The sequence below is a fragment of the Ovis aries genome, chromosome 8 (genome assembly GCF_016772045.2).
Source record: "Ovis aries strain OAR_USU_Benz2616 breed Rambouillet chromosome 8, ARS-UI_Ramb_v3.0, whole genome shotgun sequence".
Classification (NCBI taxonomy): Eukaryota; Metazoa; Chordata; class Mammalia; order Artiodactyla; family Bovidae; genus Ovis; species Ovis aries.
Window position 1 is genome coordinate 36,823,153 of NC_056061.1, and position 17,825 is coordinate 36,840,977.

A 17,825-nucleotide genomic window follows, 5' to 3' on the forward strand; every position below is an offset into this window, starting at 1 on the left:
AGAGGCATGTCAAGTAGTCTGGTATTTCCATCTTTTTAAGAATTTTCCAGAGTTTATTGTGGTCCACCCAGTCAAAGGTTTTGGCATAGTCAATAAAGCAGAAGTAAATATTTTTCTGGAACTCTCTTGCTTTTTCGATGATCCAGTGGATATTGGCAATTTGATCTCTGGTTTCTCTGCTTTTTCTAAACTTGAACATCTGGATGTTCATGGTTCATGTACTGTTGAAGTCTGGCTTGGGGACTTTTAAGCATTACTTTACTAGCGTGTGAGCTGAGTGCAATTGTGCGGTAGTTGCAGTATTCTTTGGTATTGCCTTTCTTTGGGATTGGAATGAAACTGACCTTTTCTAGTCCTGTGGACACTGCTGAGTTTTCCAAATTTGCTGGCATATTGAGTGCAGCACTTTCACAACATCATCTTTCAGGATTTCAAATAGCTCAACTGGAATTCCATCACCTCCACTAGCTTTGTTCGTAGTTCAAGTGGGCTTCCTGAGGCCTACTTGACTTCTCATTACAGGATGTCTGGCTCTAGCTTGGTGATCACACCATTGTGATTGTCTGGATCATGAAGATCTTTTTTGTGTAGTTCTTCTGTGTATTCTTGCCACTTCTTCTTAATACCTCCTGCTTCTGTTAGGTCTATACAATTTCTGTCTTTTATTGAGCCCATCTTTGCATAAAATGTTCCCTTGGTGTCTCTAGTTTTCTTGAAGAGATCTCTAGACTTTCCCGTTCTATTGTTTTCCTCTGTTTCTTATCTCTTTGCTATTCTTTGGAACTCTGCATTCAAATGGGTATATCTTTCATTTTCTCCTTTGCTTTTCACTTCTCTTCTTCTCACAGCTATTTGTAAGGCCTCCTCTGACAACCATTTTGCCTTTTTGCATTTCTTTTCCTTGGGGATGGTCTTGATACCTGCCTCCTGTACAATGTCGTGAACCTCTGTCCATAGTTCATCAGGCACTCTGTCTATCAGATCTAATCCCTTGAATCTATTTCTCACTTCCACTGTATAATCATAAGGGATTTGATTTAGGTCATACCTGAATGGTCTAGTGGTTTTCCATACTTTCTTCAATTTAAGTCTGAATTTGGCAATAAGGAGTTCATGATCTGAGCCACAGTCAGCTCCCGGTCTTGTTTTTGCTGGCTGTGTAGAGCTTTTCCATCTTTGGCTGCAAAGAATATAATCGATCTGATTTCAATGTTGACCATCTGGTGATGTCCATGTGTAGAGTCTTCTCTTGTGTTGTTGAAAGAGAGTGTTTGCTATGACCAGTGCATTCTCTTGGCAAAACTCTATCTGTCTTTGCCCTGCTTCATTCTGTACTCCAAGGCCAAATTTCCCTGTTACTCAGGTATTTCTTAACTCCCTACTTTTGCGTTCCAGTATCCTATAATGCAAAGGACATCTTTTTGGGGATGTTAGTTCTAGAAGGTCTTGTAGGTCTTCATAGAATCATTAAACTTCAGCTTCTTCAGCAATAGTGGTCAGGGCATAGACTTGGATTACTGTGATATTGGGTGGTTTGCCTTGGAAACAAACAGAGATCATTCTGTTGTTTTTGAGATTACATCCAAGTACTGCATTTCAGACTCTTCTATTGACTACGATGGCTACTGCGTTTCTTCTAAGTGATTCTTGCCCACAGTAGTAGATATAATGGTCATCTGAGTTACATTCACCCAGTCCAGTCCATTTTAGTTCATTGATTCCTAAAATGTGGATGTTCACCCTTGCCATCTCCTACTTGACCACTTCCCATTTGCCTTGATTCAAGGACCGAACAGTCCAGGTTCCTATGCAATATTGCTGTTTACAGCATCGGACTTTACTTCCATCACCAGTCACACCTGCAACTGGATGTTGTTTTTGCTTTGGCTCCATCTGTTCATTCTTTCTGGAGTTATTTTTCCATTCATCTCCAGTAACATCATGGGCACCTACCAACCTGGAGAGTTCATCTTTCAGTGTCCTATCTTTTGCCTTTTCATATTGTTCCTGGGGTTCTCAAGGCAAGAATACTGAAGTGGTTTGCCATTCCCTTCTCCAGGGGACCACATTTTGTCAGAACTCTCCACCATGACCTGTCTGTCTTGGGTGGCCCTACGTGGCATGGCTCATAGTTTCATTGAGTTAGGCAAGGCTGTGGTCCATGTGATCAGTTTGGTTAGTTTCCAGTGATTGTGGTTTTCATTCTGTCTGCCCTCCAATGGAGAAGGATAAATGGAAGCTTCCTGATGGGAGAGACTGACTGAGGGGGAAACTGAGTCTTGTTCTCATGGGCAGGGCCATGTTCAGTAAATCTTTAATCTAATTTTCTGTTGATGGGTGGGGCTGTGTTCCCTCCCTATTATTTACCTGGGGCCTAACTATGTTGGAGGTGTAATGAAGATAATAGAGACCTCCTTCAAAAGGTCCCATGCATGCACTGCTACACTCTGTGCCCCCAGCCCTGCAGCAGGGCACCACCAACCCACACCTCTGCCAGAGACTCCTGGCCACTTACGGGCAAGTCTGTGTCAGTCTCTTGTGGGGTCACTGCTCCTTTCTCCTGGGTCCTGGTGCATACAAGGTTCTGTTTGTGTTCGCCAAGAGTTTGTTTCCCAGTCTTGTGTAAGTTCTAGAGGCTCTGTGGTGGGGTTAATGGTGGCCTCCTCCAAGAGGGCTTATGCTGTACCCAGGTCTGCTGCACCCAGAGCCCCTGTCCCGGTGGCAGTCCGCTGCTGACCTGTACCTCCACAGGAGACACTCAGACACAGTTCTGTCTTAGTCTCTGTGCGGTCTCTGCGTCCTGGTGCTCACAAGGTTTGTTTGAGCCCTCTGAGCGTTTCTGGCAGGAATAGGGTTTGATTCTAAACGTGATTTCGCCCCTCCTACCGTCTTGCTGGGGCTTCTCCTTTGTTCTTGGACGTGGGGTATCTCCTCACAGTTGCTCGAGAACTGCACAGCCACTGCCCCTGCACCGACTGTCTTGCTAGGGCTTCTCTTCCCTTGGACATGGGGTATCTCTTATGTTATGTGTACTGCTAAGTCACTTCAGTTGTGTCTGACTCTGTGTGACCCCATAGATGAAAGCCCACCAAGCTCCCCCGTCCCTGGGATTCTCCAGGCAAGAACACTGGAGTGGGTTGCCATTTCCTTCTCCAATGCATGAAAGTGAAAAGTGAAAGTGAAGTCGCTCAGTCATGTCCAACCCTTAGCAACCCCACGGACTGCAGCCTACCAGGCTCCTCTGTCCATAGGATTTTCCAGGCAAGAGTACTGGAGTGTGGTGCCATTGCCTTCTCCTATGTTATGTGTATTTTACCACAATTAAAAATAATTTTAAAAAGAAAAAGAACAGTTACAGAGGACCTGGAAATGGGAAAAAATGCTGCTGTATACATTCACGTATCGGTTTTTAAATAAATATAATTTTCATTTATCTGGAAAAAGTGTCCAGTTTTGCAGATAGCAGTTGCACATTTAGGCTATTTAGAAACTTCTAAGCTCCTTTCCAGAGGGGCTATATCATTTTTCATTCCTATCAGCATTGCACGAGTGAGCCAGTTATCCTTCATCTTTGTATTGTCATTTGGTATTGTCACTATTTTTTTATTTTCAGTTCAGTTCAGTCGCTCAGTCGTGTCCAACTCTTTGTGACCCCATGAATTGCAGCACGCCAGGCCTCCCTGTCCATCACCAACTCCTGGAGTTCACCCAAACCCACGTCCATTGAGTCGGTGATGCCATCTAGCCATCTCATCCTCTGTCGTCCCCTTTTCCTCCTGCCCCCAATCCCTCCCAGTTTTATTTTAGCCAGTCTAATAGGTATGTGATAATATTTCTTAGTTGTTTGAATTTTCCATCGTGTTTTGTCACCTCTTTATCTACTGAGTGAAATGTCTCTTCATGTCTTTCACACATTTTAGTGTTTTATTGTTGAGTTTGGGAGTTCTTGATTTTGCTTGATTTTGAGTTCCTTACCTGTGGTCAGTGCTATGAGCTACTAAATATTAACTTGTGTTCATATTTTGACGTTGATCGAGCTCTTTCTTTCTAAGAATAATTTTCTTCATTTTGACTATGTCCTCATTTCTTTCTCTCTCTCCCCACTCTCTCTCTCTCTTTTTTTTTTACATAGTCTCTTAAACTGCTCTGTACCTTACTCTCTGTACCCACAGGCTCACAGCAACTGCTGTTGGACTTTCTTTTTTTTACTTATAAATAATTTGAAATTTGGCATATTCCTTGCCTCCTAATAATGCTGATAGCATAGGTCATGTGAGGTTTAATTTGTGCTCCTTGATAACCTTATGGTTTCTTGGGGGAGGATGTGTGAAGAGAGGCAGATTCAAATGGATGCTATTATCTTTCCTACTCAGAAGCCTCTAGAATGGAATGATTTATTGACCAAAAGTCCTCATAATACCTATAAAATTTGTGTTATGAGATACTTGGGGGGAAATTAACATTAGAGCAAAATTATGACTGACATAATAGCCTTCTTATAACCATGAAAATAAAAATTCTTGGACTCATATTATAGTTCTAATTATCTACTTTAAATAAATGCGACAGGAACAGGAACAGGCATAGGGATCATGTGTTTCAACACTACCAAAAATTGCTTTATCATAAAGAATATTAGAGCTGGAAGAAAAGTTCAAGGACTAACCTAACCTGATATGTCATTCTATAGCTGAGGCTAAGAAAGATAAATTTTCCCTAGGTTACCCTGGTGGGCTACGGTCCATAGGGTTGCAAAGAGTCGGATACAACTGAAGCGACTCAGCACACATTCACACCCCGAGAGTTACTATCAAGAATGGATCTGGAACCAAGTCTCCTGGCTCCCTGTCTCTAGGGACTCTTCCATTAAATGGCCCCAACCCTGGTTCAGCTTTTCCTGTTAGGACACAAGAAATTAAATCAGTTGCCTGTGACTGTACATGTGGCTAAGTAGCAGATGTAGGTGCCAGGGAGACCAGGAGTCTTCATCTGTGGCACTCATTCACAGGCGGCATATGTTGCCTGGCTGCCTGCCTCCCTTTCTGCCCTCTTTCCTTCCTCAAAGATGTCATGAACAACTGAACCACTTCAGATCAAATTACAGGGTTGTAGTGTTAACGAAGTATGGTCTGTTTTAAAGGGTGGACATGGCTCATGGTTTTTTGTTTTGGGGGGCTTTTTTTTTGTCCCATGAGGGTTCTTAATTTCCCACCAGGAATCAAACTGGTGCCCCCTGTAGTGGCAATGTGGAGTCTTAACCACTGAATACCAGGGAAGTCCACGGCTCCCAGTTTTGATGGTGCACTCAGGTTCAAGTTTATAGGCCTTCTCTTATAAAACAAAGCTTTACGGCTTGGCTTTTCCTCCATACCTCTAAAGCAGTGGGAGGGCTCAGTCTAACTGAACCACCCAGCTCCCGCCTGCTTGAAGGTCAGTGCCTGCACTGCTGTGGTTTCCTGATTATCAACAAGAGGCTTCTCTGTCAAATTCTTCTTCAGGTGCTCTTGAAATGTGTACCTCACATACGCCAGGGTTGCCTCATGTTGAATTTTCTTTGTCAGCGAAGGACAGAATGTTCTCTGCTGCACCAACAGCACTTTCCCATACACACTCAGGGAAGGCTTTTCGTCCTCTCAGCAGGGCTCAAAAGTCTTGACTGGAGCACTTCAGAAATAGGCCTGGTTTATACTTTTATAAAAACAAGGAGAGTCTGGGAAATTCTAGTGTGGAATAGTACTGATGATCTTGAATTTTTCCTAGCAAGCATGTGGATGGTGCTACCAGAGGGCAAATGGATAGCACGCTGGTCCCCACTCAGTCAGGAGAGAGGGTGGCAGCCCCTGCTTGGTGAAATGAGAGGCTGGTATTCGGGGGGAGAAAAGGCAGATGGCAGGTGGGGGCGTGATTTACGAGAAACGGAGCTCGGGGTGCCGTGATATGTCCACCCTACAGGCCTGCAGGAAAGAAGTTCAATTTTCTGTTTTTTATCTTGATGGAATATGGCGATAGTCCATATGTACATTCAGAAAATAATTAAATTAACATTAGAAATAGCCATGGAAAAATCTCGACCCTGGAGTCACCTGCAACTCTGTCCTGATATTTATCAGTGTGCTAAGGAGTTGCCCTGGAGGAACCTCTGTACCTCATCTCCCTGGTGGAGCTGCCTGTTTGCATAGAGTTGGGGAGGGTTGGGATTCTTTCTTCTGTTCAGGGTGGGCCTGGGAGAAAAGGGAGAGTTTGACTTGTTCTGATAAGCCCTCATCAGGGATCACATTTGCTCAACTAGCGTGTAACATGAAGAACAATAGAGCCTGGGAATTTCTCCTGTCCCTGTGCCTCCCCCCATCCCTACCCCCCTGCTCACCTCCTTCCCACCTCACATACCCATCCCTCCTTGGGGATGAGAAAGAAAATGCAAACTGGACTTGTATTTTGATTCCTGAACCTATAAAGCAGTTTCAGCCACTTTTCTGTTAATCTGTCTAACATTGAATCCTTTCTTTCTCCTCTCTTCCTTACCATGGAAGAATAAAAGCAGGCTTTGAAACCAGATAAACTGTGGGATGGCTGTGATATCTTATTAAAACTCAGTGATGCAGTGTCCTCATCTATAAAATGGAGCTATGTTACTGTCCAGGTGGTTGCAAGGATTCATTTATATATCGTGAATGGTTAGGGTTAGCATATTGCTGGGCACACAGTAAGTTCCCAATAAATAACATCTATTATTATAGCAGGTAATCTCTCTATGGTACCAAGAATTGTGTTTAGCATTAGGAGACCAAAACCTGGTAGAAATGATTATATTACTGATTTTAATGGCCCTTGAGGAAACTCACCTCCTGGGGAGGTCCTCTGGCCTTTTATGTTTTCTTTAAAGCACCTGACCAAATACTCTGGCAACAGGTGAGCAGTGTGATTTCGCAGAGGTGCAGCCTTGCCTGCAGCTATGTTATCCTGACGAGCCTGTGCATATTTGAAGTTTCACTTTAGAAAGCAAGAAACACATCCTAGTGAACAGGCTAACTTATATGGGACAAGACTTTCCCAAAGTCACATTGAGACTGAATTAGGTTAAGTATTTATTAACTACCATGCCCTGTATCCAGCATGACTCTCAGAGAGTTACCAGTCCAGTGTGAAGCCTTAAACCTTGCTTTTTTTTTTTTATGTAAGAAAAAATGTGAAAAGCCAACAGGAGTAAAATATGGTGCTCTCAGGACTTCCTCTGGTGGTCCCAGTGGCTAAAACTTTGTCTGCCACAACAAACATGGCGGCACAGCCAATTACATAAATAAATAAATATGTTTTTAAAAAAATATGGTGCTCTCTTGGACTCTCTTTTTGACACTACCACTTGTGTAGCAATGGAGAACTTGGGTTTGAATTCTGGCTCTGCCAGCTGCTAACCCTGTCATCTTGGGCAAGTCATTTCCCCTCCTAGGGCTTTAGCTTACCTACCCATTTAATGGGTTGCTAATATCTCTGCTTGGGATCCCCTGGTGACTCAGCTGTAAAGAATCCATCTGGCAATACAGGAAATGTGGGTTCCATCTCTGGGTCAGGGAGATGCCCTGGAGAAGGAAGTGGCAAAGCACTCTGGTGTTCTTGCCTGGAAAATCCCATGGACAGAGGAACCTGGTGGGCTACAGTCCAGGGGTCCCAAAAGAGTTGTACCCAACTTAGCAACTAAACAACAACAAATATTTTCACTAAAGCGCCTGTAAGAGTTATGTCAAGTAATTCACGGGAAGTGTGTCCAGCAGTGCCTGGCATTTAGTTCAGTCCATGTTTGTCATTAGTTTTATCTCCTTCCAGCGGCCTAAAGGATTTTCTTCGCGGTATCATGACTGACTTGGGTGATCCAAGTCAGGGGAGCCCTGCCTGGCGCTAGAGCCCAATGTGACCTTAAGGATGCTTTCAGACCTTGGGGCCTTTTTTTTTTTTTTTTTTTTGAAATGTTCTTTTCTCGTCCTCTCGGTTTCAGTACTCCGGATTTCCCACGGAAAGATCGGAATCAGATCACGAAAGCCAGTGGGGCGGCAGTCCCCTGACCGACGCGGCCTCCCCGCAGCTGCTGGACCCCGCGGACCGACCTGGCTCCCAGCACGACGCGTCGTGCGCCTACAGGCAGTTCTCGGACCGCGGCTCCCTCTGCTACGGCTTCGCGCTCGACCACTCCAGGCTGGTGGAGGAGAGGCATTTCCACACCCAGGCCTGCGAGGGCGGCCGGTGTGAGGCAGGCAGGTACTTCCTGGGAGCGCCGCAGGCGGGGAGGGAGCCCTGGTGGGGCTCTCGCGCAGCCTTGCCCCTGACCAAGGCCTCCCCGGAGAGCAGAGAAGCCTATGAGAGCAGCATGCCTCACATCGCCTCGGTGCACAGGATCCACGGTAAGGGCGAGCTCCAGACTCCTGACGCGCAGCCTGGCACCTCTGGGCAGGGTTATCTTAGTCTAGGTTGGACCCTGGAGTGAATCCCACCCAGTGAGTTTTCTCCTTGGAATTTACAAATCAGAAACTCCAACCAATGGGATCTTAAGAACCAAATCCGCTCTTTTGAAGAGTATTGATTTTGCTGATGTTTGCTTAATCCGTTTATTTCGGACAGGCGAGTAAACATGATTCCCATTTTAACATTAAAAAAAGGAAAGGAGTTAAGTTAAAGTGAATTAAGTCTATTCCTACTAATGTGCAGTATGCATGCGTTTAAATTTCTTCTGTTTTACTTTCTTCTGTATTCTCAGGCTTCAGATGTGGACAGGGAGTAGCTTGGGGCTCCTTTAGCAGGGTTTCTCAATGAGGACACTGTTGGTGGTATTGGGGGTGTTGGGGAGGCCTGCCTTTGTTTTATGGCCCATCACTCACTGTCACAGGTGTCTTAACCTCCTTGGTCCTCTAGGCATTAAATGCTAGTAACTGCTCCCTTTGTGCCATTACAGCAGCCCATAGTATCCTCTGTGAGTTGAGGATGGAGTGAAATGTGGAACCCATGGGGATTTTCATCTTGGGATTATTTTATGGCTTTGTGAACACATAGCAATGGGCGCTTCAGTTAAAACCTTTAGTGTTATTAATGCTCTTCTATGTCCATTTCAATGTAATCTGCTCAAGGAGACCTCATCCTGTCCATTCCAAGCTTGGGCCCAGGCAGGTCCTGATACCCCTCCCCATTTCATTAAAAGGCAGTGACACTGAGATTGGTCCAATGGCCATGGTATTTCTCTTCCTGCTGTGTCTCTCAAATGAGAAATATGCTGGACATTGCGGTTCTCCCCATAAAAGTCTCCTGCAAATACCACCTGGGCACTGACTGTTTTCTATGAATGAGTTTACTTCGTTTCCATTTTTGCTTTTTATTTTTCTGCTTTTATTTTTAATTTCTCTAGTTTGGTGGCCTGGGAATAGAAACCCAGGGCAAAGGGTAATTGCTTGCCAAAGAATGGAAGTGAAGTGAGAATCCTGGCTTAACCCACATGGTCGTGAGGGAAATATTAGATATAAAATAAGAAAAGGGAAAAGGAAAGCAATTAGTGTGATCCTGGGCTTCTCTGCTGCATTAAGCAGTTTCAGCTTTCATAGGTCCCTTTCTGCTTCTCTTCTCTCTTTTTATATTGACTTCAAACTCTATGGAGAATAATGTAGTTTATGGAATAATGGTTTGGATACACTCTTCATCTCTCTCTTTGGTTCAAAACAGGTTATTATTAACATTTAAAATGTTTATTTATTCTTCACTTTATTTTAGAAGCAATCTAAAATGCCAGAGTTTCTATATGATTATATGTATGTGAAACTGAGATTTATTTTTTAACACTAGATTTAGGAAGACCATATTTGTATTTTTGATCAGGATGATATATACATACATATATATCTCCATTCACACATATACATGTATGAATATGTGTAGATATTTTTAACCCTCAAATAGCTTGAAAACTAACATTAGAGGTTTTTTGTAACTCTACTTAAGATACATATAGCAATTTTAACATTTTAGGTGATTTAATGGAAATTAAGAAAATAGTCCAGACTATATTATCCTCATCCTCAATCTTAATTGAAAGCATTTCTAAGCATCAACAGAACACTTCTCTAGAAAATAACATAAACCAAATGTGCATTTTCTTTATTATTTACAGTCAGGTCCCAGGGATATTCATCCATGGACAAATATAAACATACTTTACTGTTTCACTTGTTGGCGTTCACAGTGCACAAACCAAGTTTACCTTCTAAACTTGTTGTAAACTCCATCTGCACTTAAAAGCCACTAAGAACTATGAATTCCAGGACAATATGTTGACATTCTGTCATGTGCGCCTGTGTCTGTTTCAAATATTGGTGCACATATTAAAAATGAAAGATAAAAGGTTTCTTTTAATAGGGGAAAAAAAGTGAAAGTGAAAGTCGCTCAGTTGTGTCTGACTCTTTGCGACCCATGTAGCCCTCCAGGCTCTTCTGTCCATGGAATTCTCCTGGCAGAGATACTGAAGTGGGTTGCATTTCCTTCTCCTAGGGAAAAGAAATTCACTTGCAATTTTGGGGGTGAATTTTGAGACCACTTACTTTTTTACTTTTTCTGGTTTCTAGGGCGAGGTCATTGGGATGAAGAGAGTGTGGTCAGTTCTCCAGACCCTGGGTCTGCCAGCGAATCAGGTGACCGATACCGCCATGAGCAGTTTCAGAGTAGCCCGCATGAACCTAGCAAAATCGAAACTCTGATAAGAGCCACCCAGCAAATGATTAAAGAAGAGGAGAACAGATTGCAGCTAAGGAAAGCGCCCCCAGACCAACTGGCTTCCATTAATGGAGCTGGGAAAAAACACTCCCTCTGTTTTGCAAACTACCAGCAGCCCCCACCGACAGGCGAAGTCTGCCACAGCTCAGCTCTTGCCAACACTTCACCATGTGACCACATCCAGCAGAGAGAGGGAAAGATGCTGAGCCCTCGTGAAAATGAGTACGACAACAGTCCCACAGCACTGTCTCGGATAAGTAGTCCCAATTCAGATCGCATTTCCAAATCCAGTTTGATCCTAGCTAAAGATTATCTACATTCTGATATGTCTCCCCATCAGACACCAGGAGACCATCCTGCCATCTCTCCAAACTGCTTTGGCTCCCACCGGCAGTATTTTGACAAGCATGCTTACACATTAACTGGATATGCCCTGGAGCACTTATATGACAGCGAAACCATTAGGAACTATTCCTTGGGCTGTAATGGCTCACACTTTGATGTAACTTCCCATCTAAGGATGCAGCCGGATCCAGCACAAGGACATAAGGGAACATCTGTTATAATTACCAATGGAAGCTGATGTTTTTTTCTAAAATATTTTGTTCTTTAAGGATCTCTGAAACATATTTATCATTTAATGCCCCACTACCAGCATTTATAATGCCACAGATTGTTAGAATGGATAATTTAACTTACTGGGTATTTAACATGTGTTCTTGTGAAATCAAAGACAGAGCACTGGCATTCAGGGTTATACATCGATAATGGAGCTAAAGTGAATACACAGATTTGCCCCTCTATTTATATGGGAAACAGACTAGATTAAATTTTGAACTGAAAAATACTTGTGTAGATTAAGTGAGCATATATACCACATGAAAGGACAGATGGATGACAATGCATTATAATGATCCAGTGAACTTCATACACATAGACCACTATCCGCAATCTGCTGTATATACTTTACATACAGAAATATTGACTGTATTTCATAAGTACACCCCAAGTGGGTAACTTTCCTTAACCCTAGCACCTAGAGCATTGGAAAGAAATTTCTATTCCCAAAATAACCTAGAAAGAGGGAGATACATCTCATAAACTAGTTTTTCTTTGTGGTTTCAACCATCTAAAGCATTTGATTTAGGCATAAATTAACGAAATGGCTCTGAATCTAATACGAGAATGAGTTTTCACCTGGTATCCATTATAAGCAATCAGGAAGTATGATTTTGCACCTTACTTTTGAGTTCGACAAAGAACAGGATCACACTGACATAGCGTTAAGGGTTTTTCTAAGTAAAAATACTGAGTGATGGGACACACATCAAAAGCTTGGTGTGCCCAATTGGAAATAGCTTAGTAAAGATGGACAAGACCAGAAGCAGAGAAAAATCAAGTGATATCTCAAAACAAACAAGTGTCAGCAGATGTAATCAACATATTGGGAGCTTATAAAAAAAACTAACCAAAAAACTAACCAAATGAAAACTCAAACTAACTCACCAGGAAAAAAGGCTGATAAGTGAAAAAAAAAAAAAAGCCAACAGAAAAACTTAGGAAAACCAGTGAAGTACTACATGACAGCAATATAGCTGTTTGAAGTGTTTGAACACATGTCAATGCACAGATGTGCAAATGTGACACGTGGAAAGCCTCAGGAGAGAGTCTAAGATAAAAGCTTGGGCTGATGAACAAGTGGCTAAAAGGGCAAGAGCAGTTCTCTGACTGAAGGAGCAGGCAAAGTGTTCATTTTCCATATTGTTTGTAAACAGCAAAATAAACTTGGTCTTAGGTTCATGAGATACAGTAGAAAGATGTGGACTAGATGTCAAGATCTCTGAGTTCCAGCTCTGACCCTGCCTGTAACTTATTTTGGGAGCACTCACCATGCTTGAGCCCCAGTTTCTTTATCTGTATGGCAGCTCTAAAGTTCCAAGGTTCTGTGGTTCATTGGAACTGAGCTTGTCAACCAGTTAATAACCATCTGATGTGCGTTATCAAGGCTCATCTTTCTGGCTTTTCTGCACTCAGAGAGAGGTCTAGATGCTTTGAAACTCAAGCAGATGCATGGGCTCTTTTAGACATGTTATAGCTACAGTCAACTTTCTAGTTCAGCCAAGGTATAGACAGTAGAAACTGTGGGAGAAGTAATATAAATAATATTTATTTAATGCACCATTCTCTAGTAATCAAAGCAAAGTGACACAAGTGATTAGAGAAGTTTTGTAGAAAATATTTCTTAAGAGTCCCTTGCCTAAAACTCATGTGATATGAAAGGGGGTGGGGTGTATTGGAAGAACTTACTTATCATTTTGAAGGCAGAACATGACATTGAGCACTCAGGGATTGGTACTATATCTTCATCATTTAACACAGTTATTTGAAAGTCCAGAGGCAGGTGACAATCTGAATGATGGTAATCTGAGAGATGAATACTGTTTGTACATGAGAAAGGAGGCTACATAAAATTAAATAGTTCTTGGGTATGGCAGCAACATTTGTGCTATAAATGAAAAAGGTGCAAGTGAGTGAGACAGTCAGTGTATACTTTCAAAAATGTTCAAAGAATAATAAAAACTAAAAATTGAACTATACAAGCTCTGGAACACTTAAACTGAATTTTTGATCAATTTGCAACATGAAGTAAGGTTTTAGGAATGCTAAAATTTTTGTTGAATTCTGTAGATGGACAAATGGTTCAAAGGCACACATAGCTCAAGAATATAGTGCATTTTGGAAAATAAATCCGTACAGGTGGGCATTACTGATGGATACATGTTCTACCAAAAGTGCTCTAAGGACAGATGTTACCAATATAAAAGGAATGGAATCTCAAGAATCAAGAAAAATGAACTGAAATGAAAGAGAACACTGTCAAAGAAATTTCAGTGGGGTTTTTATATGAAAGAAAGTTAATTGATGAAAGAAAATATGAACTCTACAAATAGGGGGTACTCAGAAAGAGTAATGCACTTTAAAATGGTTATAACTAATATTTTTAAGTGAAGACAGAATTAACTGAATTACATCTTGACTCAATTTTTGCTAGATTGATCCAGCTTTACACAACCCATTTATATAATTTACAGGTCAAAATTTTTATGGTAGCAGCTTTATAACTTAATACCTATATGTGTATATGTATGTTCCCATTTAAAACTAAACTTAAATTGGAATTAGTTTTAAAATTTGATTTTCATAACTTTACTAAATGCTGAAAATTGGTTGAAATAGAGAGAGAAGTACGATTTTTCTATCACTTTAGGGATTCATAAAAACGTGTTCTATCCAGTTACTAGTACATATGTGGCAATTCATTAGATGATACAAACCTCATGCTTTCTAATAATGGTAGGAATATTTTTATTTCTCATTTTACTTGTCTGCCTACCTAACTTAAATATTTGTATGACCAAAGAAATAAATGAATATTTCCCCCTCTTCCTTGGGAACATTTAGTTAAAACTATTATTGAGAAGATACAGATTTGGCATATTATTTTTGGATGCATAATATTGATGTCCCAATCACTACAGGTCAACATTTAGATGTGTTACACAGATTTTTTTTTTTTTGACATAGTATGCTGAGTATAATGGGCTGGATTTTCTAAACTGTAATTGCCTGATATAGGATAATTTGACACAGGGCTGATGTGGCAATGTGAAAGACAGGATGCAATAAAAGATTTGCCTTCAGTGTTTATACAGAAAACTCATTCATTCTTTCTTGAGTATATTTTATAGGGCTAGAATATTTCCACTGGGTACTATTCTCAATTCTCGGTACACCCTGCTGCCACATGCTGCCTCTGGGCAGAGAATTCCACTTAAGCTAGACTTTAATGGGCTCTTCTAGAAGAGGATAATATCCTTCACTTTCTTGTCTCGTTTATTGGGGGATGAGAATCAATTCAGTAAAACATCATTTGGAAAATATGCATCGACATTTTAAAATAAAATGAGAGGATTTTTCCCCCCAAAACCTAGACCAAATAAGTTTGATAGAAGACACTACAGCTAAGGACACTGTCTGAGTACAGATATAATATTTTGTAGCTCTCTCTTTCTTTCAAGAGCTGAATGTTACTGAAATATTCTGTGCAATTCTATTAGTGCTAGTAGCATTTGGATATTTGGATATTTGGAAAATTGAGAATTTGGCTATTTGGGGGTCACTTACCTAGACCAGTGGAAGAGCTTACATTTCCATGTGCTCTTTTTGATTTAAAAAGTTTTAGTGCCCAGATTTGGTTCCTTCATTCACGCAAATTACAGGACAGAAAGATACATCTTGTTTTTGGAATAATTTAATAACAATGTAAATCCTGTGGTTCTCCAATAAGTGATTCAACTTTCATGTCAGTGTCAGCTTTTGTGAATAAGAATTTGACAGCAAGATCGATTGGTTAGTTCTTACTGGGAAATGCATTGTAGATAAAACATTCATTTTCCTGCTAAATGTCAAATGAATGACAGAACAGCTATAGACACATGCATAGAAACTATTGTTGGGGAGAGGAATTTTTGTGTGGGGCTCATTTCTTGTGCACAAGAGTTCTACGGGTAATGCTGAATTTGAAAAGTGAGATTGTGCTCATATCCAAATAGGGGTTTGCTCAGAGTTCCTTCTCTAGGACAGTATGCAGAAAGGCTGTGTACATGTGTATATATGTATACACACAAACACAAGTGTAAAACAAGTAACAAGATTCTACTCTGCTGTGCTCCTGAAAAACTGATGGTTCACATGATAAATTCTAATTAATAATTTAATGCCAAACTTTATCATTTTATTTATTGCAGTTTTGCTGCATGGGACTTTGCTTTCATAGGCCTATATAGTGGAGAGTTTGTCCTAATTTTCTGATCTGGAACACATTTAATCACATTTGAATTTGTACCCAGCAACCCTGGTGTGTTTACATTTCAAAAGAACTAAAATTGGCGTGGAAAAAATTTTAGAAATACTGTAACTTTTTTTTCCATTATTTTTCCCCAAAGGGAAATATTTCAAAAAGTGAAACATATGAGTAGGCACTTCAAAGAAGAGATAAAATATTTTGTTTGTTTTTTGACTGACGCGCTATAAAAAGGATTATATTTGTGAAAGAAGATACTGATTGCCAATATTTCAAATACCATCTTGCAATGTATAGTTTTTAGTGACATCGTAGTATAAGTCTGTAATTTGAACTTTTACTTTGGAATGTAAAGTAGAAAATATTAGCTATGTCAATGATATCTTGCAAAGTGTTCCCATTTATAATTATTTATATTGTAAATAGCTTTCTGAAGTAAATTCGAAGTTAATGTGCATAAAATGTATTTATTATGTGAGGAATTTTTTGGTTTAAAATATAGTTATCAATATGTAATTTGAGTCTGAATTATTCATTGAAAGAAAAATTTCTGTAGGACAAAACAGGCCACCAACAAGAAGACTAGCAATGTAAAAAAAATAAAGATTGTTTTAGCACTAGATTCTCTTGGTAACACACACCCCCACACACCCACATATACTTTAAGAGACCTAGCAATAGAAACTTAAACACATGCAGAGTATCTATTAAGTAATGAGCCTGATTTTCATTAGATACTGGAGAATGTTTTCTCAATTTTTTTAATCAGAACATCTTAAGTGGGCTTGTTTTGGTCTCCACTTTGCTAAAATAAAGCGAAAAATTTCAAAGTATAGGTTACATGTTTAATGTCCAAGGGGGGAAAATAAAACATATAATATTGAGATTATTTAGTTTGCTGTAATTTAAAAACATTAAAAATGTAGTTTGAATACTTTTTCTTTTGGAACTCAAGGTATTTTTAAAATTTAGAAATTAAAGTCAAACAAACAAAAAAGATGGCCAGGTGATTCTCTCTTTTTTTCATTTTCATAGAACCCAATGTGGTATTTTTCCCTTTCCAGGGATTTCTGATTTACCTTGATGTATTCCAGAAATGGTGCTTCCCTGGTGGCTCAGGGGTAAAGAATCTGCCTGCAATGCATGAGGTGCAGGAGACACAGATTCGATCCATGGGGCAGGAAGATCCCCCTGAGGAGGGCATGGCAATCCACTCCAGTAATCTTGCTTGGAGAATCCCATGGACAGAGGAGCCTGGTGGCGTCACAAAGAGTCGGACACAAATGAAGTAGCTGAGCAAGCACACATGCATTCCAGAAATGGCCAACCATTAGACAATTCAACAAACCTGCATGATATATTTTTAATTCAATGGAAATGGTACTTCTATTTCATAAAGCTTTTTGACAAAGTACCACAAAATACTGTTGCCATTAACACAACAGCATTTATCAGGTATTTTTCTATGTGATTCTTTAAATATTTGTTTTAGTGCTTCCATTTCTGAAAATAAAATTGTTTTCACTTACTTTACATTTGAAAATAACTTGCACTTCCAATTTAATTCACAACACTAATGGAATCCGTATTATATGCCCCACAGAGGATAGACACCAGAATCTTTCTCCATGTAGGACCTTCTAGGGAAGCACATGGAGAGGGTTTTTGATTTTCCTTATGTGCTTTGAAAGTGTAAATTCCTTAGCTCATCATGACAAGCATTTATTGAATCATCATGTGCCAGGCATTGAACCAAGCTCAGATTATCACTGGAGTCTGAATAGACCCTGTCACAGGGGGAAATACCAATGCACTCTATCTCTGCCGATGAGGAAAGTGAGATAGAGTGACTCAGTAATTCAGTGACACAGCTAAGTGAGTGGTTGAGGTGAAAGTAGAACCCAGGCAGGTTTAATCCAAAATGCTACCTTAATTTAATCTGCTTTATGTATATAAATAAATAAGTGAAAGAAAATATGGTCTAAATGGTGGTTGCATAAAATAGTTCCTCAGTCCAGTTAGTGGTGACACCAGTAACTGGATGTGTGGTCTTCAGGTTGTGCTAAGGTCATTCTCCATTATCACACTGACACACTGGTCCAAGGCAGACAGAGACCAATCCTGCTACATCCTTGCACGATAGTTTGCCTTCCTGCTAAGTGAGTGCTCTGATGCTTCTTTTAAATGAATGTGATCCCAAGAAAAGTCTAGGGCTTAA

At 40.5% G+C, this 17,825-nt stretch overlaps 1 protein-coding gene across 1 annotated transcript in view; it reads left to right on the top strand.

Moving 5' to 3' along the window:
- SIM1 (SIM bHLH transcription factor 1) overlaps positions 1-16,123 on the top strand; it is a 75,053-nt gene extending 58,930 nt beyond the window's left edge. The window contains exons 11-12 of the mRNA XM_027972422.3: positions 7,991-8,393; positions 10,596-16,123. Coding sequence (XP_027828223.1) covers positions 7,991-8,393; positions 10,596-11,326 — 1,134 coding nt within the window. The 3' untranslated portion in view covers positions 11,327-16,123. The remainder of the gene's footprint in view (positions 1-7,990; positions 8,394-10,595) is intronic.
- Positions 16,124-17,825: the final 1,702 nt, after the last annotated feature.